The sequence below is a fragment of the Thermothelomyces thermophilus genome, chromosome 3, assembly GCF_000226095.1.
Source record: "Thermothelomyces thermophilus ATCC 42464 chromosome 3, complete sequence".
Classification (NCBI taxonomy): Eukaryota; Fungi; Ascomycota; class Sordariomycetes; order Sordariales; family Chaetomiaceae; genus Thermothelomyces; species Thermothelomyces thermophilus.
The window spans coordinates 3,239,952-3,261,888 of record NC_016474.1 but is presented as its reverse complement, the minus strand read 5'-3'; the positions used below and the strand labels follow the sequence as shown (position 1 = coordinate 3,261,888).

The 21,937-nt window shown below is 58.2% G+C and overlaps 7 protein-coding genes across 7 annotated transcripts; 4 read left to right on the top strand and 3 right to left on the bottom strand.

Moving 5' to 3' along the window:
• The first annotated feature begins 22 nt into the window (after nucleotides 1–22).
• MYCTH_2304928 (uncharacterized protein) lies at nucleotides 23–1,991 on the top strand. The gene is made up of 5 exons (XM_003663198.1): nucleotides 23–552; nucleotides 636–763; nucleotides 842–947; nucleotides 1,175–1,495; nucleotides 1,751–1,991. Exons 1-5 carry the CDS (start codon nucleotides 291–293, stop codon nucleotides 1,873–1,875), a joined length of 942 nt encoding a protein of 313 aa, XP_003663246.1. The 5' UTR covers nucleotides 23–290; the 3' UTR covers nucleotides 1,876–1,991.
• Nucleotides 1,992–2,865: 874 nt separating this feature from the next.
• MYCTH_2304925 (uncharacterized protein) lies at nucleotides 2,866–4,090 on the bottom strand. The gene is made up of 2 exons (XM_003663197.1): nucleotides 3,694–4,090; nucleotides 2,866–3,518 (listed from the first exon to the last, which is right to left on the bottom strand). The coding sequence occupies exons 1-2, from the start codon at nucleotides 3,882–3,884 to the stop codon at nucleotides 2,873–2,875; spliced, it is 837 nt and encodes a 278-aa protein (XP_003663245.1). The 5' UTR covers nucleotides 3,885–4,090; the 3' UTR covers nucleotides 2,866–2,872.
• Nucleotides 4,091–6,467: 2,377 nt separating this feature from the next.
• MYCTH_2304921 (uncharacterized protein) lies at nucleotides 6,468–11,684 on the top strand. Its single transcript, XM_003663196.1, has 2 exons — nucleotides 6,468–9,075; nucleotides 9,201–11,684. The coding sequence occupies exons 1-2, from the start codon at nucleotides 6,665–6,667 to the stop codon at nucleotides 10,831–10,833; spliced, it is 4,044 nt and encodes a 1,347-aa protein (XP_003663244.1). The 5' UTR covers nucleotides 6,468–6,664; the 3' UTR covers nucleotides 10,834–11,684.
• Nucleotide 11,685: 1 nt separating this feature from the next.
• MYCTH_2304920 (uncharacterized protein) lies at nucleotides 11,686–13,470 on the top strand. Its single transcript, XM_003663195.1, has 3 exons — nucleotides 11,686–11,795; nucleotides 11,928–12,229; nucleotides 12,421–13,470. The coding sequence occupies exons 2-3, from the start codon at nucleotides 12,089–12,091 to the stop codon at nucleotides 13,381–13,383; spliced, it is 1,104 nt and encodes a 367-aa protein (XP_003663243.1). The 5' UTR covers nucleotides 11,686–11,795; nucleotides 11,928–12,088; the 3' UTR covers nucleotides 13,384–13,470.
• Nucleotides 13,471–13,806: 336 nt separating this feature from the next.
• Nucleotides 13,807–16,633, bottom strand: MYCTH_2304915 (uncharacterized protein). The gene is made up of 4 exons (XM_003663194.1): nucleotides 16,248–16,633; nucleotides 15,770–15,913; nucleotides 14,046–15,716; nucleotides 13,807–13,986 (listed from the first exon to the last, which is right to left on the bottom strand). The coding sequence occupies exons 1-4, from the start codon at nucleotides 16,377–16,379 to the stop codon at nucleotides 13,813–13,815; spliced, it is 2,121 nt and encodes a 706-aa protein (XP_003663242.1). The 5' UTR covers nucleotides 16,380–16,633; the 3' UTR covers nucleotides 13,807–13,812.
• Nucleotides 16,634–18,243: 1,610 nt separating this feature from the next.
• Nucleotides 18,244–19,335, top strand: MYCTH_2315281 (uncharacterized protein). Its single transcript, XM_003663193.1, has one exon. The coding sequence runs from the start codon at nucleotides 18,296–18,298 to the stop codon at nucleotides 19,043–19,045; it is 750 nt and encodes a 249-aa protein (XP_003663241.1). The 5' UTR covers nucleotides 18,244–18,295; the 3' UTR covers nucleotides 19,046–19,335.
• A 122-nt stretch (nucleotides 19,336–19,457) lies between these two features.
• On the bottom strand, nucleotides 19,458–21,673 carry MYCTH_80581 (uncharacterized protein). The gene is made up of 6 exons (XM_003663192.1): nucleotides 21,526–21,673; nucleotides 21,331–21,378; nucleotides 21,083–21,155; nucleotides 20,941–21,020; nucleotides 20,546–20,875; nucleotides 19,458–20,477 (listed from the first exon to the last, which is right to left on the bottom strand). Exons 1-6 carry the CDS (start codon nucleotides 21,541–21,543, stop codon nucleotides 19,893–19,895), a joined length of 1,134 nt encoding a protein of 377 aa, XP_003663240.1. The 5' UTR covers nucleotides 21,544–21,673; the 3' UTR covers nucleotides 19,458–19,892.
• Nucleotides 21,674–21,937: the final 264 nt, after the last annotated feature.

Genomic DNA, 21,937 nt, shown 5'->3' with positions numbered 1-21,937 from the left:
CGGCCCCACCGCAGGGTAGCGCGCCAAACAGCCAGGCAATGCTTCCAACATCGCGAGCTTCCCCAATCCTGCCAAGTTCGTCTCGTCCTCCGTCTTCCATCGACATCTGGCGCGTCGTCGCCAGCAAAGTCAACAGGGTTTGCGTGCCCCGTCGTCTTGTACTGCACAGGACGCCTAGCGAGCGATATCCCGGCCCTGCTCGCGAAGAATTTTCGATTCCGGCGAATCGCGGACCAAGAACATCACTCGCGCGGCCAAAGTGACAAGGCGACCAAAACAGCTCTCTCACCATGACGGACCGGCTCCCCCCCAACCTGCTGGCGCTCTTTGCGCCGCGCCCGCCCTTGCGCTGGGTCCCGCCATGCGACCATCCGCCCGAGGAACGCAGGACGGCGTCTATCTCGGGCGTCGCCCAGTACCTGCCCGCCATGGCCGAGTACGAGCGCGTGTACGAGTACCACCCGACCGAGAGCTGGCTGGAGAGGCGCGACCGCAAAAAGCGCGAGAAGCAGGAGCAGGTGGAAAGGCTGCTCACCGAGGGCCCCAAGAATTGTGCGTCCTGCTCGTGTGCTGCAGCGTATTTATTTGTGTGTCTCGAAACGGAAAGTGCTGACGCGACTGAACTTTTAAAATAGACAACCCCCATGCGGATCCCAACATCCGCGGTGATGCCTTCAAGACGCTGATAGTGGCGCGGTTGGACTACAACGCCGACGAGAAGGACCTGGAACGTGAATTTGGGCGGTTTGGGCCCATTGAGCGAGTGAGAGCTTCCTTCTTTGTTCTCCCTTAGCCCTCTGTTTTGGGCCTGGCCTGGATATTCGCTGACTGACCTTGGCAGATCCGCATCATCCGCGATACCCACGCCCACGAGAAGGGAAACAAGAAACAGAAACCCCACCGCGGGTACGGCTTCGTAGTGTTTGAGCGCGAGAAGGACATGAGAGGTAATGCCTGCCACCTTGACTCTTGACACTGTCATCCCGCAGCTTGCCGGAACCCGCCCTGGAACATACATGGCCCTCAAGCTTGCCAGTCCTTCCTCCTCCTCCTTATCATTCTTCTCCCACCTTCGTTTTGCCCCATTTCACCCCCTTTACCACGAAGGTAGTAGGTCCAGTTTCATGGTAAGGCGTTACTGACGAGATGCGCATATGCGCGCGTACGCATATAGCTGCCCTGGAAGGATGTGATGGTATCCGCATCAAGGACCGGCGGATCAAGGTTGACGTAGAGAGGGGCAGGACAGTCAAAGGTTGGAAGCCGCGCCGCTTGGGAGGCGGGCTTGGTGGTCGGGGCTACACCAAGGCATCTACGTCCAGGCCGATGGGCCCCGGCGGCTTTGGCGGTGGGTTCCGGGGCGGCTTTGGCGGTGGTTTCAGGGGAGGACGCGATCGCGGGTTCAGAGGAGGTAGCGGCTACGGCGACCGCAGCGGATTCCGTTCCAGCCCCGGTGGTCCCGGCGGTGGTGGTGGTGGTGGTGGTGGTGGCGGCGGCGGGTACGGAGGCCGAGACCGTGGTTACGGCGGGCCACCAAACGCCCCTAGCGGACCCGGCGGCGGTGGTGGTTATGGCGGCCGCGACGACCGACGTGACGGCCCCGGAAGAGGAAGCGGTGGGTATGGACGGGACGGCGGCTCGCGCTCATATGATGACAGATCGGGCGGCGGTGGCTACCGCGACCGCAACCCCCGGCAGACTGGCAGCAACACGGAGCCCATCCGACCCCGCGGAGGCGGCGGCGGCGGCGGCGAGAATGGTGGGTACTACAGCGGTAGCGGCAGAGACTACGACCGACCCAGGGACCACGACGACTCTCGGAAACGCGGCTACGAGGGCGGCTACGAAGACCCGAGGAAGTTGCGACGCTACTAACAAGACTGGCCTCATGTCTTGTGGTGGGTATCATTCTCTTCACTGTCGTTTCCCTCGTCCTCTTCCCCCCCGATCCCGCCTCGTCTCGGCATTGAGGGTAAGCCGTCTCGTCAGAAAGGGGGGGAGGCCATCGCCAGGAAAAAAAGCAGCAGCATCCTCGGCCGGACAGCCAACGGATGCGGTTCCGTTTTCTTGCCCGGCAACATTTAGTATTCACCTACCCGTTGGAGCAACTTATATGCGCTCCACCGCTAGGGTCTTTCATGTCAGCTGGAACGAGCAGCCCAAAACTGCCCCCCCGGATCCTACAATTGTCGTCCCAGAGAACCAAGCCTTTTTTTCCCGGGCAACTCTGCCGCGTTGCCTCGATGCCACAAATCTGAACGAGAGTTCTCGGGAAGGTAACCATTCTTTTGTCTTGTATTTATTCACTGCTTGACGCTTGTAACCAAAAAAAGAAGAAGAAAACGGGGCAAGGGAAGCGAATTAATATTGATGGTTAGAAATTGAGAAACGAACGAAGGAAGGTAGGTCAGAGGTAAGGGACTCTTTTGTTTCCTTTTCGTCTGGCCTAGGAAACGGGTAGCCTGTCTCCAGCTACGAAATGTGCTGCTATCGGGGCCCGCCACCAATGCTTATCAAAGTTGCTCCCGGTGATGATTCTTTAGATACGGTGTTTCTGGGGAAAGAGAAGAGCAAGGACTTCTAGGTAGCGATGATCATCATCATTATCACCAGCACGATCGGGGGAGCTTATCAGTTCCCCGGCTGGTGGCATGAATTGCTCTATTTCCGTCCCCTTGTTCTTGTTCTTTTTTCTTTTATCTTTTTTGTTTTCTTGACCCGCCGTCCGGACGCCAGTAACCGAAAAGCCCAAGCCGATACAAAAGCTATGGTATCATGCAAAAGTCCCCTATATGCACAATGAAACCGACAAGACCCGGCCCCCCCCCCCCGGCCCACCACCCTCTCCACCCAGTAGCACGGTCTAATCCGTTCAGTCTTGATCCTCCTCTTCATCCTCGTCCATCTCATCCCCCTCTTCCTTGGCATTATTGTCCTTGGCGCCGGCCTTGCCCTGCTGCTGCAACCTGGCCAGCCGCTGCTTCCCGGCCTCCAAGTCGGTCACGTTCCCGGTCGAGGCGCTCCAGTAGGCCAGCAGGGCGACGCGGAACTCGCTCAGGCAGATGCTGAAGAGCTTGAGCAGCCTCGTCTGCCGCGAGTCGAGCACGTCCCCTTCCTTGCAGATGGTGTACCCGCCGACGCGGCCCTCCCCGCTCTCGTCGGCGCCCAGGCAGACCTTGCCCTTGACCATGCGGGTGGGCATGCCGAGGCGGCGCAGCTCGGGCTCGAGCGTGTGGGCGATGGGGACGTCGTTCTCGGGCGGCACCTCGCCGCCGGTGGAGTAGACGACGCCGGGGGGCACGGTCACGGTGCGGGGGGCGACGGTGCCGGCGCGGGCGAAGTCGACGTGCGAGAGCGAGTCGAAGTACGAGATGATCTCCTCCGGGTCCCGGTTGGTGAAGAGGAGGCCGACCGCCCCCGTCAGGTGGCGCGCGAGCCCGTCGATGCCGTCCGCCTGCGCGTCCTCGGGCGTCGTGCCGAGCGCGCGGGCGGTGAGCTTCGTCTTGCCGAAGAACATGCTGCGTGGTTGGTTTCCCCCCCACCCCCTTCTTCCCCCACAGAAAACAAGAGGGGGGGGGGAGGGTCGGTCTTGTCAGTTTGGGCGGTGGCTATGGTACTGAGTTGTAAGGACGGGAGGTGTGGAGCGAGGGGGGGGGGAGACGGAAGAGAGGAAGAGGGAGGGAGAAGTAGTACCGGCAGTCGGACAGCTCGTGGCGCACTTCTTTGAGGTAGTTGTTGCGCATGTTGTCGACGCTGAAGGCGAAGCAGTGCTGGTATTGCGGGATGCACTCGCGGATGCTGGAAAAGAGCTTGTCCTTTTGCTCGCGTGTCTTCTTGGACACCTGGGTAAGGTGGTAGACCCTGGCACGTTTTGACTTGGGCATTGTGGCGGTCGTCGGTTTGGGTCTCGTATCGGGTGGTGAGAGTTGCGATTAGATTCGAGAACCGTGAGGAGGGCAGAAGGGGTGGGTGCTGTTTTGTTGCTTTTTGTGTATAGGGTGCCAATGGAGCGACTGTGCTATCTTGAGACGACAACCAAAAGCATATAATCCGTACACTGCACCGCAATCCAAGATCTGGGGATTTTTTTTTTCTGCCACGGGAATTTTTGGGCGGTGTCGCTGCACCCCCACCAAACCTGTCGACAGACAAGGATCCAGCCCCGCTCCGACAACTTTACTATGTAGTAAGGTACGGATTAATCCGTTATGTATGTATGTACGTCTGTACATGGCATACATCCTGCAAACTTGCAGGAGTGCCTCACCAAGTCCAATTAAAGACGAAGAGTTCTGGCCTGGTAGAACTCGTTTAACTGCATACTGAGATCATTGTAGGCGCCTCATGCCCCGAATACCACTGACATCCACAGACCTGCACCCGACGCGACCATGCACTGCGTGAGGAAACTTGTATTATGTCTCCAGGAACGCACCAGTTTACATCAAACTTGTGGCCCGCGCATGACCTCGTGCACAATTCAAAACATATGTCGGGGCATCTTCGTCTCAACTACCTGCACCTAACTTGTTGATATATGCAACCACGTACCACGGTTGACAGGTCCACGTCGTATGTGATTTGGTGGACTTCGGGTCAATTAACTTTCCGAAGCCCTCGTGATGAGGATGCGGCATCCGGATTCCAATGAACATGCACACAAATACATAAATCCGTACACATATATACACGGAGAGACCTCGACGAGCTGAGACGAGGCTGGAGCGCCTTGTGTTCATGGGTCAGACTTTCTCGCGGAATTCCGGTAGGTAGTTGACGAGCTTTGGGACTCCCTATCCATGTTATAGGATGCCATTTGCGGGATACGGAATCCGCATGGACGGAATATGGAAGACACTCTACACTAGTTATAGGATTGTTATGCAGAAGTGGGACATGGGAACCATGAATGGCGCCATTCCCTGATAGCAATGAATTTGCTGTCTCGGAATTGGCAGCGGCTCACCTTCATACCCATTTTCACTTGTGTATTCGTAAGCGGCTTGCGAGGCTTGCCAAATCAAATGGGTCTTAGTTATTGATAGCGAGCATGTGCACGGTCATTTCCCCATCCAGCAGGCCCCAAGTCTTGGTTGCCTCGTAGCATTGGTTGCCTGAAGAAACAAGCTTTCGAAGCAATGCCCCACGCGGTGGATCGTGTCGGAGGTTGTAGAACCCCGGGCCCCCGAGCTGTCGAGGATCCCAACCTACACTACTACAAAGTAGGCCGTGAGCCCAGGTTTGCCCTCTCAAATTGCTTCGTCTCCTGCAAGAGGGGGAGGGGGTTGGGTTGCACAGCGTGAATCTCCGAATGTGTCATACAGTCACTTCGTAAAAAAGTACCAAACACAATGAAAGAAAGAAGAAGAGAAAAAAGGAAGACAAAAATAATACTAAAGCATACCTGTAATTTACGTGTACGAGTGACAAGCACTAGTGTACAATTCAACTCTTGTTTGTCCGCTAGTGTGTAATTTTGCCCTACTACTCCGTAGTCTCTCTCCCCTTCTTGAATAGGAACTTTCAGGGCCTTTCAGGGCTTGGAGCTAACCAGAGGAACCATATCCTGAGAGTTCAGGAGGGTCATTGACCCAGGGCGACTCAGACGTGGGCTTTTTTTGTTGTTCGATATCTCGTTCTCGTGTTAGCTTCCAGGTTGTGCCAGATTCTATCCATCCCATGTCACGGGCTAGCGAGCAAAACAGGGGTAAAGCTGTAAATTCGTTTAAGGTCTATCAGATGGGGGTGGCAATGCTGGATACGCGCTCATACAGGATAACCCGAAAAGAACATGATAACGTGTTGGTTGTTGTGTCCTACGGACATGGAGAAGTTTGTTTCCCCCTTTGAAGCCTGATAGTTCATCACTTCACGAAGAAACCCTGCAATTTAAAGTGGTGGGGCTCCTCGGAGACTTCAGCTCCAGGCAGTGGCACTGCGCGCAGCACTCGGTCCTGTCATCCAAATCATGGGAGCGGATCGGATCACGGAGGTGACCAAACTCCGTGTTCTCTTCTCTTGGCAGATTCCACGGGGAGAATGGAAGATCCGCACACCAAATATAGCGTTGCACTCGCCTCCTGTACCGTATTTGGCTCGCCGGGCTGGCTCAACCTTACTAGTAAGCTGTTGGTGACGGAAGTATTTAAATGGAAAAAATGGCCGGCCTTAAAGAATAGGTACCCAGTCTTTGCAAACACGGATCGATTTCCTTCTGTTCAGGTCCCAAGTCAAACCTTCCTTCCTCTTTTTTCTTTGATCTGCCATTAATTTTTTTCCCCTCCCATTCTCGCATCAGCTTTTCAAGCTTTCGACCTACGTCGACCGTCCCCGGTTTCTGAATCGTGCTTGTCAAAATCCAGTGATGCAATAGCTGCCTGTGCTGCGTGAAGTCGAGCAAGGTGCTCGGTCAGCGTTGTGCATCCCGACCGCGCCTTGCTTCTGACACTCGTTGCTGCAGACACGAGCCTGGCTTAGGTTTGGAAAGACTAAGTTAGTTTGTCCTTTCGCAGGGACCGGGACCGGGACCGGGACCGGGGGGGAGGGGAAGCGTTCACCTGTGGCGCCGGCCCAGGGTGAGTGAGCCTCGACGACAACACCAAAAAACGCCACCTCCTTCGGATAGCCACCCGTCCATCTGCTGTCGAAGTCGTTGTCGATCGCCATGGCCGAAGACCTGAGCGAGAAGAGTACGGCGCCGGTACCGGGTCGGCCGTCTTCCGGGCGCAACTCGAGCGATGGCACGGAGAAGAACAACGATGAAGTGGCCATTAACCTCGGCAAAGCCGACAGCAAGGTCGTGGCGCCCAAGGACGACGAGTCCGAGAAGGACCAGGACCCCTTCGCCCACCTGCCCGAGCATGAGGCCAAGATCCTCCGGGACCAGGTCTACACCCCCGACGTCAAGGTCGGCATGGCAATGCTCTACCGCTACTCGTCGCGCAACGACCTGCTCATCATCTTGGTGTCCTCCATCTGCGCCATCGCCTCGGGCGCCGCCCTGCCCCTTATGACGGTCATCTTTGGCAACCTCCAGGGAACCTTCCAGGACTACTTCACTCCCGGCTCGTCCATGACGTACGACGAGTTCACCGACGAGATGGGCCGCCTGGTGCTCTACTTCGTCTACCTGGCCATCGGCGAGTTCGTCACGACCTACATCTCCACCGTCGGCTTCATCTACACGGGCGAGCACATCAGCGCCAAGATCCGCGAGCACTACCTCGAGAGCTGCATGAGGCAGAACATTGGCTTCTTCGACAAGCTCGGCGCCGGCGAGGTCACCACCCGCATCACGGCCGACACCAACCTGATCCAGGAGGGCATCTCGGAGAAGGTCGGCCTGACCCTCTCGGCCATCGCCACCTTCGTCGCCGCCTTCATCATCGGCTTCGTCAGCTTCTGGAAGCTGACCCTCATCCTGCTCAGCACCGTCGTCGCGCTGCTGCTGTGCATGGGCACCGCCTCCCAGTTCATCGTCAAGTTTTCCAAGCAGAACATCGCCGCCTACGCCCAGGGCGGCTCCGTCGCCGAGGAGGTCATCAGCAGCATCCGCAACGCCGTCGCCTTCGGCACCCAGGACCGCCTGGCCAAGCAGTACGACGTCCACCTGGCCCGCGCCGAGGTCTTCGGCTTCAAGCTCAAGAGCGTCCTCGGCGCCATGATCGGCGGCATGATGACCATCCTCTATCTCAACTACGGCTTGGCCTTCTGGATGGGATCGCGCTTCCTCGTCGGCCACGAGGTCTCTCTCAGCAAGGTCCTGATCGTCATGATGAGCGTCATGATCGGAGCCTTCAACCTCGGCAACGTCGCCCCCAACGCCCAGGCCTTCACCACCGCCCTCGGCGCGGCCGCCAAGATCTATAGCACCATCGACCGCCAATCTCCTATCGATCCGTCAAGCGAGGAGGGCACCAAGCTGGACAAGGTCGAGGGCACCATCCGGCTGGAGCACGTCAAGCACGTCTACCCTTCGCGTCCCGAGGTCGTCGTCATGGATGACGTCTCGCTCACAATCCCCGCCGGCAAGACCACGGCCCTCGTCGGCGCCTCCGGGAGCGGCAAGTCGACCATCATCGGCCTGGTCGAGAGGTTCTACTCCCCCCTGGAGGGGACCGTGTACCTCGACGGCGTCGACATCTCGACCCTCAACCTCCGGTGGCTGCGTCAACAGATCGCGCTGGTGTCCCAGGAGCCCACGCTCTTCAGCACCACCATCTACGAGAACATCCGCCACGGCCTGATCGGGACCAAGTGGGAGAAGGAGGATCCCGAGAAGCAGAGGGAGCTGATCTACGAGGCCGCCAAGAAGGCCAATGCCCACGACTTCATCACCGCCCTCCCGGAAGGATACGAGACCAACGTGGGCGAGCGCGGTTTCCTGCTGAGCGGCGGCCAAAAACAGCGCATCGCCATCGCCCGCGCCGTCGTCTCGGACCCCAAGATCCTCCTCCTCGACGAGGCGACCAGCGCGCTCGATACCAAGTCGGAAGGCGTCGTCCAGGCGGCCCTCGAGGCCGCCGCCGAGGGCCGCACCACCATCACCATCGCCCACCGTCTGTCGACCATCAAGGACGCCCACAACATCGTCGTCATGTCCCAGGGCCGGATCGTCGAGCAGGGCACGCACGACGACCTCCTCCAGAGGCGCGGCGCGTACTACAACCTCGTCACGGCCCAGGCCATCAAGACGGCCAACGAGACGGCGGCCGAAGCCGAGGAGGAGGAGGAGGGGGGAGCTGCGCTGCTCGAGAAGCGCGAATCCGAGGCGGCTGCCATCTACCGGGCCTCGACTCGCGGGAGCAGGAGCGGCACCGTCCCCGGGGATCCCGACGACGACCTCCAGGCCAGGCTCAAGAAGACGCAATCGCAACAGAGTGCCAGCTCGATGGCCCTGGCGGGGCGCAAGCCCGAATCCCAGAAGAAGTACAGCTTCTGGACGCTGATCAAGCTCATCGCCAGCTTCAACCGAGAGGAGTGGAAGATCATGTTGGTCGGCCTCTTCTTCTCGGCCATCTGTGGCGGCGGTAACCCGACCCAGGCTGTCTTCTTTGCCAAGCTCATTAGTGCTCTGTAAGTTTTCTTTTCTTTGTTCCCTTTCTTTCTTTTTTTTTTTTCCCTCCTCGAAGCTCCCGCAGGCCGGACGCAGAAGGAGAACTCTCTGATGAAAAGGCTGACCGAGAAAAACAAACAAACAGCTCGGTGCCCGTCACCGACGAGACCATCCCCCACATCCGGTCCGAGGCTTCCTTCTGGTCGCTCATGTACCTGATGCTCGCCATCGTCATGTTCATCGCTTTTGTCGCCCAGGGCATAGCCTTCGCCAAGTGCAGCGAGCGCCTGATCCACAGGGTCCGCGACATGTCGTTCAGGTCCATGCTGCGGCAGGACGTCGAATATTTTGACCGGGACGAGAACTCGGCCGGCGCGCTCACCTCCTTCCTCAGCACCGAGACGACCCATGTCGCCGGCCTTAGCGGCTCGACCCTGGGGACGCTGATCATGGTCTTCACCACGCTGATCGCCGCCTGCGTGGTCGCCCTCTCGATCGGGTGGAAGCTGGCGCTCGTGTGCATCGCCACCATGCCCATCGTCATCGGCTGCGGCTTCTTCCGCTTCTGGCTGCTCGCGCACTACCAGCGGCGGGCGAAGAAGGCCTATGCCGGCTCGGCGAGCTTCGCGTCCGAGGCGATCACGGCCATCCGCACCGTGGCCGCCCTGACGCGCGAGGAGGACGTGCTCGGCCAGTACAGGGCCTCGCTGGCGGCCCAGCAGCGCGCCAGCCTCATCTCGGTGCTCAAGTCGAGCCTCCTGTACGCGGCGTCGCAGTCCCTCATGTTCCTCGCGTTCGCCCTCGGGTTCTGGTACGGCGGCACCCTGATCGCCAAGTACGAGTACGACCTGTTCCAGTTCTTCATCGTCTTCACGTCGGTCATCTTCGGCGCGCAGTCGGCCGGGACCGTCTTCAGCTTCGCGCCGGACATGGGCAAGGCCGTCGAGGCGTCGCGCGAGCTCAAGACGCTCTTCGACCGCAAGCCGGCGATCGACACGTGGGCCCCCGGCGGCGACAAGCTCGAGGCGGTCGACGGCAGCATCGAGTTCCGCGACGTGCACTTCCGCTACCCGACCCGGCCGGAGCAGCCGGTGCTGCGGGGGCTGAACCTGTCCATCTCTCCCGGCCAGTACGTCGCGCTGGTGGGCGCGTCCGGGTGCGGCAAGTCGACGACGATCGCGCTGCTCGAGCGCTTCTACGACCCGCTCGCGGGCGGCATCTTTGTCGACGGCAAGGAGATCAGCCGGCTCAACGTCAACGAGTACCGCAGCTTCATCGCGCTCGTGTCGCAGGAGCCGACGCTGTACCAGGGCACGATCCGGGACAACATCCTGCTCGGGGCGCCGTACGAGGTGTCGGACGAGCAGGTCAAGTTCGCGTGCCAGGAGGCCAACATCTACGACTTCATCCTCTCGCTGCCCGACGGCTTCAACACGGTGGTGGGGTCCAAGGGCGCGCTGCTGAGCGGCGGCCAGAAGCAGCGGATCGCCATCGCCCGCGCCCTCGTGCGCAACCCCAAGATCCTGCTGCTCGACGAGGCCACCTCGGCGCTCGACTCGGAGAGCGAGCACGTCGTGCAGGCCGCCCTCGACAAGGCCGCCAAGGGCCGCACCACCATCGCCGTCGCCCACCGGCTGAGCACCATCCAAAAGGCCGACGTCATCTACGTCTTTGACCAGGGCCGGGTCGTGGAGCAGGGCACGCACGCGGAACTGATGAAGAAGAACGGCCGGTACGCGGAGCTCGTGAATCTCCAGAGTCTGGAGAAGCACGGTTAATACATTTTTTTTCCCCTTTTTTAAACTCGTCCTTTTTCTTGTTTTATTTTTGTTGTTCATTATCACCTCTCGCTCTGTGGGTATTTGACCGAGTGGGTGGAGGATTTTCATCATGGTTTGCACATATACATCTCATTTGGGTTCCAGGGAAAAAAAGGGTTGAGAGGAGAAATCTGTGCAATTGCGACATACATACTCGTAAAGTTAGACGGGCGCCCGTAGGAAGATGATGGGTGGGGGTGGGATGGGAGAAAGGTGGTGATTGTGTCCCTACGGAGTACAATTACACAATACCTACTCTACTCCTTAACCTAAGTTTATGCAACATACATATATAATATGCATATGTATGTAATGCGTACTTGCTATGCACTTGTCTTGCATTTCCGACTAACTCATTGCGTTCCTGACCGTGGGCTGCCTCAATCAACACAGTATCTGGACGAATCTCCCCTGGGCGCGTCTGGGAAAGCACGGTACGAATAGAACCGAAGTTTTAAGTTTCCCTTCTAAAAACGGGGAAGAGGTCTAAAAATGAACTAAAAGATTGATCATGGAGAATCGGTCGACTCGCTAGCACAATCGCACCTGTTAGCGCCCTCCTGGATGCCAATCGATCGATGAGCTGACGTGTCAAGAGCGCCCCCCCCAAAACCGAAGTTCGGCCTCGCCACCGCCCACCGTGCTGTGTTTTCGGGCTCCGTTGGCCAATCTGGGAACTTAATCCTCTCTTTAGTTAGGCAGGCTAAGAGGCAGGCACACACACACACACACACACCAAACTCTAGCTGGAGAAGTAGACAACCTGTCCTTTCTCGCTTGACTCCTCCCATCTTTTCATTGTCTTCTTTATTTAGGATTTCTTAAGAGAAGAGGCGAGGCTGGTATTTGAAACCGACCTCATCGTCCATCATTTGTGGCCTCGATCAGTTTGCCGGTTCTTCTCGCCCGAATCTTGCGAGGTAGGTGCTTTAGAATAAGGTTTAAGATACTCGGAGTACAGACATAATCTGTACATATATACACTGTGCTCTCTCTGTCTGTATAGGGCCCGGCTAATATTCGATCTCGTATACATAACAATCCCTGGAAAGTAAGGTACAGTACCCATCATTTAGGTGCCTTGTTCCCGAACGGCGGACCTTCACATTCCAATTCGACATCGGCGCCGTTCTCATCACCCGAAGAGCGCAACTGCTCCAGAACAAAGAGCTGAAAAGCCCGGAACTGCGGGCGCGACAAGCCTAACACGACGATGCGCCTCCCATCGATACCTACATCCACCATCACAACCATCACAACCACCACAGCTGCTACCCTCCTCCTCTCGCTCCTCACCCTCCATGGAGCTCTCGCAGCCCGCGCCCGCCCCAAGGACGCAGTCCTCCTCTCCGAGGTATGGAAAAAAGAAAAACCGCTGAGCCCCTCCCTATGTTATCATCATCATCATCATCATCATCTCCCCCCCCCCCCCCCCAAAAAAACGCCTCAGACCAAACTAAGCACACAAGGGCAAAGAATAATAAATAATGATACATGATACTGAAACCAAAAAATAAAAAAAAAAAATAAAAAAAAATAACACAGGTCCAAGCCCTGACGCTGCACGAACCAGACAAGATGACGACGTCGCGACGGACGCCGCCGATCCCGCAGCTGCGGTGCGTCTCGCCGGCGGCGCTCTGCCGGCTCGCGGGGCCCGTCCGCACCATGCGCTGCACCAACCAGGGGGCCGGGGCCGGGTACGGCGGGGCCGAGGATGTCGCGTGGGCGTGCAGCGTGGCCGGGGGGGCGGGCGGCGGCCTGCCGCGCGCCGTCCGGCTCGACCGCACCGACGTCCTCTGCGAGGGGTACGCCTCCCCCGACGACCCGTACGTCCTCCGCGGCAGCTGCGGCGTCGAGTACACCGTCCGCCTGACCGAGGAGGGCCGGCGGCGGTTCCCCGAGCTCGTCGGCGTCGACGACGGACAAGAAGGAGGAGGAGGAGGAGGAGGAGGAGGGCCCGCCGGGGAGAAGGCGGCCTGGTTGTTCTGGCTCCTCTTCTTCGCCGTCCTCGCGTGGATTGCCTATGGTGCCTGGACTCGGCGGGGGACGCCGGGACCGAGGCCGTCCGGTGGGACCAACAGGAGGGGATGGGGCGGAGGTGGTAGTAGTGGCGGTTGGGGACCGGGATTCGGACCCGGACCCGGCGGAGAGGACGATCCGCCACCGCCGTATCCCGGGTTTGGGCCCAAGCCTTCTTCGTCGACAGAGTCGGCGTGGAGGCCTGGGTTCTGGTCCGGTTTGGCGAGCGGAGCCGCGGCCGGATACATGGCGGCGAATCGCGGGCAGCGGAGTCATGACCGGAACCGCGGCCGCGGCCGCCGAGGTGGGTTATGGAGAGACAATGACGGTCCCGGGGGTTGGTGGTCGGGGTCGGGGTCGGGTTCGGCGCCCGGGCCCGGGTCCGACTCTGGCCTCGGCTCCGCGTGGGGTGCCAGACGGTCGTCGAGCTCCGGCTCAGGCTCGCGACACGAAAGCACGGGTTACGGGTCGACGATTCGTCGCTGAGTGCCCCGGACGGTCTTGAAACTTTGGATATCAATAGCTCGGCTCTGTACAGTAACCCTGACTCCTTTGTAACGCCTGCTCTGTATCCTGCACCCCAAGCAACATATCAAGTCGCCACTCGCCACATGCTGCTCCCTTCCCCCCTCAGCTTGCCCGAGCTCGTTAGTTAAAGGCATGCCAAAACCTATTCACACACCAATAGATTACAATCGGAAACGGCAAAAAAAGAGCGCCTTTCTCGTACACACATGTGATCATGAACTTCTGTCCTCGGCGCCGCTCTTGTCCACTCGCTCGCTCCGCCGTGGTGATCTGCGAGACCAAACGTGGGGTTCCGTGCCGTCCCTGCTGGTCGTGGTCCCGGCCTTGGAAGCGTTGCGAATTCGGGTTGTCCCCCCCAGCTCCAGACCGCACCTAAACCTTGCTTGCTCATAAATGGGCGGGCATGGCATCGGACCTGTCAAATGCCTTGTTGCAGCTCGGGCACTTCCTCATCCGGTTCGCGAGCCGGTCGTCAACGCAGTTGTTGCAGAAGACGTGACCGCACCCTTTCAAGATAGTGTTCTTGAAGTTGCTTCGGCAGACAGAGCAAATCACCAAATTCTACACAAGACATGATCAGCACGGCCCAGGACATAAAAACATGAGTAGCGTGAACTCACCCTCAGTGCCTCCTCCTCTTCTGACGAGTTGCTCTGGCTCTTGACTTTCCACTTGTGGCACTCTTTGCTGATCTCCTTGACGTCGACCTTGGCCTTTTCCAGCTCCGTCTCAACTTTCATGAGCTGCTCCTTCATGGACGCGACCGCCGCGTCCTTGGCTTTGACCAGGTCGGCGAGGCTAGATATCTGCGACTTGCACGAGTCGGCTCGTCGTGTCGCCTCTGTGCTCACCTGCTCTAGCCTCTTCCTCTCCATCATCGCGGTTGAGAGTTCATTCTTCAACGTCGCGATTTGCTTCTCAAGGCTGCTGATAAGAGCCCGGTTCTGCGCCTCGACGTCCTTCAGCTGAGAAATGATCTCGGAGCTCTTGCCATTTTGCGCCCGCAATGTCCGGATCTCGGCGGTGCGGATGTCCATGTCTTTTCTGGCCGCGAAATACTTCTGATCCGCCTTGCTCTTCTCAGCCGTAAGCGTCGCGACCCGCTCCTCGAGGTGGTGGAAATCCATGACCTTCTTGTGCGCTAGGGCCATCGACTTCTTATACGACTTCTCCAGAAGTGGCAATTCCTTGTTGATAGCCTCAAAGTCCTTTTCTAATTTCACATATCTTTGCCGAAGTTCTTCCACCGGCAGGGCCTCGAGATCTGGGCGGGGATCCGTCATGGCAGTGTCCTCGTTTGGCCGTAGTCTCTCGAGTTCCGATTCCAGCTGGGCAATGCGATCTACCTGTGCCTCGGAGAGCTCCTTGATCTGCGCCAGGGCGGTCTTCTCCTGGTCCTGGCTAGCCTTGCGCATGGCTACCTCTGCCATGAGCTCGTCGCGCGCAGAGCGAATGCGGGTGAGATCCTGGTCTTTCTGCTGAAGCTGGTCCTCCAGCTCCAGGGTGGCGACCTGCGCCTCGTGTTCGAGCTTGGTTTTCCACTCGCTTCTCTCGCCCCGCAGTTTCTCCGCTTCTTCCCGCAGCTGCTTGTTGGTCGCCTCGAGATGGTTGATGCGCTTGATCAGATCCTCGTTCTGTGCCTTGAACTGCTTGAAGAGCTCGGTCCGGGCATACTCCTCGTCCGTCACAGCCTCCTTCTTAATCTTGTAGGTCGAATTCTCCTCGATCAGAGCCTTGTTCTCGGATAGCGCGGCTTCGAGTTGCTCCTTCTGCTTGGCCACAACGGCCATTGCCTCTTGATATTGCAGCTTGAGCGCCTCGTTGTCCCCATTCGCGGCACCGGAACTGGCACCACTGTCGTCTTTTGAGGCTGCGTGAGCTGTGGACCCAGCCAGCGCTTGTTGCTCCAGTTTCTGTACTTGGGCGCTCCTTGCCCGGTCCAGCTTGCGTTCCGCCTTGATAACCTTCAACGTCGCCTTGTCGTACTGCTCCGAAAGTGATGCATTTTGTGCCTCAAGCCGGTCGACTTTGACGATCAACTCTTTTTGCTGCGCCAACAGAGACCTGATCTGGGACTCGAGTTCTGAAACCTCCGGCTTGACTTCGCCCCGCGCGCTCGCTAGCCGCTTCAATATCGCATCCGACTTTGACTTGAAGGCCTTCCCCTTGTCGCCGAGGTGCCTCTGAAAGTCTTTGCTGTCCTTGAATGCAAGCGCGGATCCTGGTGCTAGATCTGCTGAACTGGTGGACGATACTGAGCCCTCAACAAGCAGCTCGATTTCTTGCAGCAGCTGGGCGTTGTCAGCGGAGCTCGGGGAACGCCATCAACTTGTCGGGGACGTACCTGGAGCACCCAAGCGTCGACTATCCGGATATGGTCGTCGTGATCAGTCGAGTTCTTCTCGAGTTCCTGGACGCGATTTTCGAGGTTGATCTTTTCTCGCTTGTATTCCAGCATCTGCCGATATATCGCGCCCTTTTGATATTCCTGAGCATGCCCAAGTCAGTCAATCCGGAACCCAATATCCGCGTCTAGCGTGCCCATCATATACATCGTAGTCAAGAGAGAACGGGAGTACTGGAGGTAGGAAGAAGGCACTGAAAACAGAGAGGGGCCTGGGAGGAGCCAGGCGTGCTGTTGCCAGCAAGCCGCGCATTAGCCACGGTCAAGGCAAGGAAACGCTGCAAAAAGCCACCGCGTTTGATGCCTGCTGTCGCCGCAAATTGATCGCGGCCTCGGTGTGCCGTCGGCATCGGCCCGGCTCTCGGTGCAGGAGACGGGAGGAGGTTGACGCAGGGACTTGTCGTGTGACACAACTCACCTCAATCCAGGCCTCCTCTCTCATGTCGCCGGAATCATCCTTGGACTTGCTGCTTCCATTAACGGCTTGTCGCTTGCTCGGCGGAGCGCCGTCGTCGACCGCGCCAGACGCGGGTCTCTTCCTGTCCTCCATCTTGGCGAAGGTGGCAGGACGGGGCAACACGGATGGAGAGGTGGCAATCGGCATCAGAAAAAGCGCAACGACGAGATGGACAGGGCAGGAAAAAAAGAAAAAGTGAATGAGTTGATTAAAATCGTAGTCGGAAGGCGGGAGAGAGGACGAGGTGCTGCTTGTCGTCCTGAGCCTCGGGTGTCCTCGTGTGCCGAGGGAGAATGAAGCTGAAGAGGGCGAAAAAGGCCTTGTGGTGAAAAGGAGCGTGCGGTTTGGGAATGGAAAGGACGAGAGAAAGCCCGGGACTGCGCGCTGCAATCGACCAAGGATGGCTCATTTTCGAATGCTGCGGCATGGCGCCATGCCTGTTTCGTACTAGCGTCCAGCAGCCGATTGCCTTATCACCTCCGCCCCACGTCGCGCCCGCTTTTGGAGCGCCGGTTTGACACTGAAATTGCAACTTTTAGGCAAAGCGGGACTCGTTCATTTGACTCGCCTCTTCTTCAACTCGCCAACTCCGCGATCTGAACGAACAATCTGCAATTCTTGAGACATATCACGCCCAAAGACGGATTGAAGTATCCGCGGGCATTTCGCTTCTGACTTGATCCAGGCAATGCGCGACTGCGCAGGCTTCCCTCGGTAGCGAAGACGACTACTGCGGGGCAGTAGTGAATTTGACAGAGATGCTGAACAAAAAATCCGCCTTCAAGCCAAAGGCTGGCATCCGTCGCCCGGCCGCTAAACCCGGATCCCAAGGCAATTCACGTCCCTCGGCTACGGAGCTATCGTCCAACAACACACCCGCGCCGCAAGATCCTTCGTCTTCAACACCTCAGCCTGCCCCGCACCCAACCCCGAAGAGCGCTCCCGTTGAGATCAATTCTCGTTTGTCGGCCGAGGACACGCCTGAGGATGGCAGGATACCCTCCCAGCAGCAGGGCCAGCAAATACATCCATCTGTGGCCGAATCAGTGCAAGGAACCACCCTAATATCTACCTCGTCGGCTAATCCTCCGGAAGGAGCTGATGGAACGCCGGCAACAGTAGCTTCCAAGGAGATACTTGTGACAGAGCCAACTGCTAGCCAACCCGAGGAATCCCCGAGACAGGATGGTCCGACTACTCCAGAATCTGACTCATCAAACACGTCAGCGGTAGATCTAAAGAGTGCCAACTTAAGCACAGAGGGAGAAACGCCGGCCACAGTGACGGCAGCAGCTGCGGCCATCACTTCAACGGACCGCGACGCTTCCTTTCCGGAGACTCGCCCCGCGACGCAAACTCCCGGTACCACACCAGCAACCGCACCAGTTTCAACATCGGATACCTTGGTCTCGCCTACCGGGAATCAAGCAGTTGCTTCGGACGAACAATCAGCCAAGACTGCGGCAGAGCCAACTGAACCTCCTACTAGCGACCGCTCCCCTTCCGATCCTAACGCGACACTCGACTCCGGCCCGAACCCTTCTCAAGCCCCAAAAGCGAAGCGTGGCTGGAAACGCTCAACGGCTGCCGGCCTCGATGGCGACTCTTCCGAACAAGGCCCCACTGCAACCTCAAAAACGAAACGGCAGAAAAGAGCAGCGCCGTTGCCTGGCGAGGAAGGCTATCGGCCGGCCGCCCCCAGGGCAACACAGAACCGAAAGCGCAGCACGTCTGCGACAGAGAGTGGGGATGCCGAGGAACACACGGAAAGGAATACGCGACAAGCGAAAAGGCGTCCTCCAAGACCACAGCGCGAGACCACGCCTCCTGATGCCGAAAACGTCGAAATTGACATCACCCAGGTCAAGATGGCCGACCTAGCCAAGGACATGCACATTGGCAAGAAGTTCAGCCTGCATGACGAGCTCATGGAACGCGAGCGCGCCAAGCGGCTCCGGTACAACGAGCGGAGGAGGCGACAACAGACTGGCGAGGACGGAGAAGACACCATGACAGCAAACGGAGAAGCCCGCAGCGGGACGCCGTCCTCTGACCCCAATGCCAGTACTCGGCCTACCCCTGCTATCGGCACCAGCGGTACAGCCGCGGAGGCCCCTGTTGAGAGCAGTGTTCGCACCCCGATCGGTGAGACTTACCAAATCATTGACGGCGAAATTGTCCTCGATCACCGCTCTCTGCAAGTCGATCGGCACGCTCGCGCGCGCGAAGAAGCCGGCGAGCTCGTCGAAGTGGAGGAGAACGACTTCACCCACCACACCACCTCGGCCACCTATCTCCGGCGCAACCTCAAACCGCAACAATGGACCGACGAAGAAACCGATCTTTTCTACCAGGCGCTGCAGGCATTCGGTACCGACTTCGACACCATCTGCCGCATGTTCAAGGGCAAGACGCGAAAGCACATCAAGCTGAAGTTCAACCGCGAGGAGCGCGTCAACCCGCAGCGCATCACGGCCGCGCTGGTCGGGCAGAAGACGGTCTCGATCGACATGGAGCAGTACCAGCGCGCGACGGGGCTGGAGTACGAGACGGCCGAGGCCATATACGCGGAGCAGAGGAAGGCCGAGGAGGAGTTCGAGGCGCGCCAGAAGGCGCTCGAGGACGAGAAGGCCGAGGAGCTCCGCCGCAAGAAGGAAGAGGTGCTCGCACAGTTGAATAGCGCTGTCGATGGTGAGGGGAACAAAAAGGGTGGCAGGAAAGGGAGGAGGAAGAAGGGCCCCGTTGTTATGGGGCTTTGAGAGGTGCAGCCCAGCTCGGAAGTCCGTCAGGATTCAGTCTTCTTTTTCCTTTTTTTTTCTTTTTCGCTTTATATTTTATCGCGCGGTCCATACAGGAACGCCTGGAAGGGCACAGAGGACTCACCGTGATTAGTTTTCTTTGATACCCTTTTTCAACTAGTAGGAGGATCAGTGTTTTTAAGTTCGGGCTGGGTGGGAAGTCGGCAGGCGACCCGGGCGGACCAACACAGGGATACAGAGAGTAATGCTGGTCAAAGACCAAAGTTAAGGGCTGACTGAACACCTTTCGTATGTGTTACCGGATCATGCAATCCGATGGAAGGCCCGGTTGAGCATTGCAAGCAAGCAGACCTAGGATCACTCAACGTGCAGAAATCCAACGAACGATGCACACCAAAGTCGAGCTGCAATTAAAGCGACGCAGTAGCAGAGCGAGAAGGTTTGGTTTCATTCTCCGGTCATTGCGCTGTGTCCGCACCACCCCCGTCTCCTTTCGCGCCCCCGGTTCCGCCCCCATGGTATCATCCCTCTCGAATACAAGGCTAAGCCCGACGCGGTTGTCCATCAATCTGCCAACTACCGCCACGGACTCGCAAAAGGGTTAAGAGAGGGAAACCGCGAAGAGTGTTCACAGCCTCGCAAGCATCATCAACCAAGCACCGATTCCGTATGCTCATCGACCGAGTGCCAGCCAACCTCGCCACGAGGACCGAGCCCGAGCTAGTTTTTCTAGCCCAACTTCCAAAATCCCATCCAGATTCTCCCCACAAGAAGCGGCAGGGGACGGAAATCGCACCCCTTCCAACAGAAACTCCGAAAACGATGGTCAAGAGTCAAAAAAATAAAATCAATGCATAACGTCGTCGTCGTCGTCCGGTTGGTCAAACAAGAAATTTGCCGCCAGCTCCTCGTTCTTGTCGCAGGCGAAGTATGCCTGAATCGCTTGATCTTGTGTGAAGCCGAGGCGGGTGAGCCTCTCGATGGCGTCCCGCTCCTCCTCCGTCACGGAGATCTGGTGTGCTCCGGGGGGGAGCGGAGCATCGTCGTCACCGCCCGACTCGCTAAGCAGAGACAGGAACTGATCGGGATTCTGAGCGATTAGCTGCGCGAGCTGGGGGTTGCTGGCACCGAGCTGCTGAAGAATCGGCTCAAGCATCTGCGGCTGTTGCTGCACCACCTGGCGGAGCTGTTGAAACTGTGCGTTGGCACGGAGCCATTCCAAATTCCCCAGATCCTGCCCGGCGGCGGCGGCGGCACCCGTTCCCACGTCGGCGCCGCTACCACTGCGTGCGCCAGAGCCACGGCCGGCTTGCGCGGCGAGATCGAAGAGATTCACGTTGGAGTCGTCGTCAGCACCGGCGGAGGAAGCGGCAGCAGTCTGGGCGGCTTGGCGGGGTGCAGAGGCGGATTGTTGAAGATGCTCCGGAATACCCTTGGAAGTGTCAGCCACTGATACCGTAGAACAATGACATGCTGAGCTTTCTTGAACGAGGCACCTACGTTCAAAAGGTACTCCACAGCACGGTCGGGGTTGAAGAAAGCAGCGCGCATGGCGGCGTCGATCTGCGACCGCTCGAACCCCATGGCCTCCATGTTTGCGATGGCTTCGGCACGCTGCTCGCCCATGGCCAGCTGGTTGGGATCGGTGGCAAGCGTCGCCGGGGCCGCACTCCGGTTCGGGGTCGGTGTAGCAGGTGCGGCGGTAGCCGTGCTGGAAGCCTGCACAGGAGCGGCCGGCGCCGCCGGAGTAGAGCTTTGTGCCGGGGCTGGGGTGGCGGGAGCGGCGGACGAGGATGACTCGGCGGCCGGTGCTGGTTTGGGCTCCTTGGGCTGCATCGGATATATTGTTAGCTCTGACCAGCTGTAGGCGCCAGCGACTGTCCACGCATACGTACCTTGTTCACGACGCAAACAACAAAACCCTTCTCTTCAATTTTGTAGCTCTCAACGGTGTCCTCATCCTTGAGGATTTTCCCTATGGCTTGGTAAGCGAGAAGGCTCATACCTAGCTTTCGGCGATGGAAGCTGATTACATACCAGAGTAGATCAGCTTCTGGTGCTTGGGATCCCAGCCCCGCTCTTCAGAGATCCTCTGCTTAACAGCGGAGATCTGTGGCCGTTAGCCATTCTGCTTTCGAACGAGGGACGGGACGGCAATTGTCGTTGAAAAGCTAGAGGACAAGGGCAAGTTTCCGCTCCCGGCCTAAGTGCGGGTTGTCGTGGCCGGTAACGATGTGGTGGCGGGGCTAGGAGCGCGTGTCGACTTATGAAGAGGGGTAACCTACGAGATCGGTCGGCTCGACATCGAGCACGAACTTTTGCTGCTTGAGATCCTAAATGAGGGCGACCATGTATCAGTATCGGCAAACCGCAATAGGAAGATGGTGATGAGGAGCTAGGCGCGAGGGCGCGAGGGCGCGCGGGGGTTGGGGTATTGGGCAACAGGAGCTGGTGGTAGCTCTGGATCGCCTCCAACATACCTTGAACGTCACCTTCATGATGGGCAGATTGCTGTCTTGGAACAGCTGAGCCTCTAAAAAAAATATTTGATGGATGATCCGCGACAGTAGATTGAAAGGCTGCAGGCCGACTTCAATGGTTCTTCGATTCGGCAGAGCCCGAGCTGTTGTATGCGGTGAGTTGTCTAGTGTCTGTGGCAAAAAGGAAGGCAGCGAGGCGCTGGGTCGATAAAGCGCAGGAGGTAGGTAGGTAAGCCGAATCAGAGTGGGGATGGATGGGGGCACGCGGCCACTGTCGCCTAAGTTTAACGTTGGCAGCTTTTTTTGCTGCAATTGCCCCACCCAGTCTTTATCCAGCCTTACCTCACACTGGATATCACCCCGCCAACACCTCTCAGTACCGACGAAGCGCCACGATATCCAACATATTAAA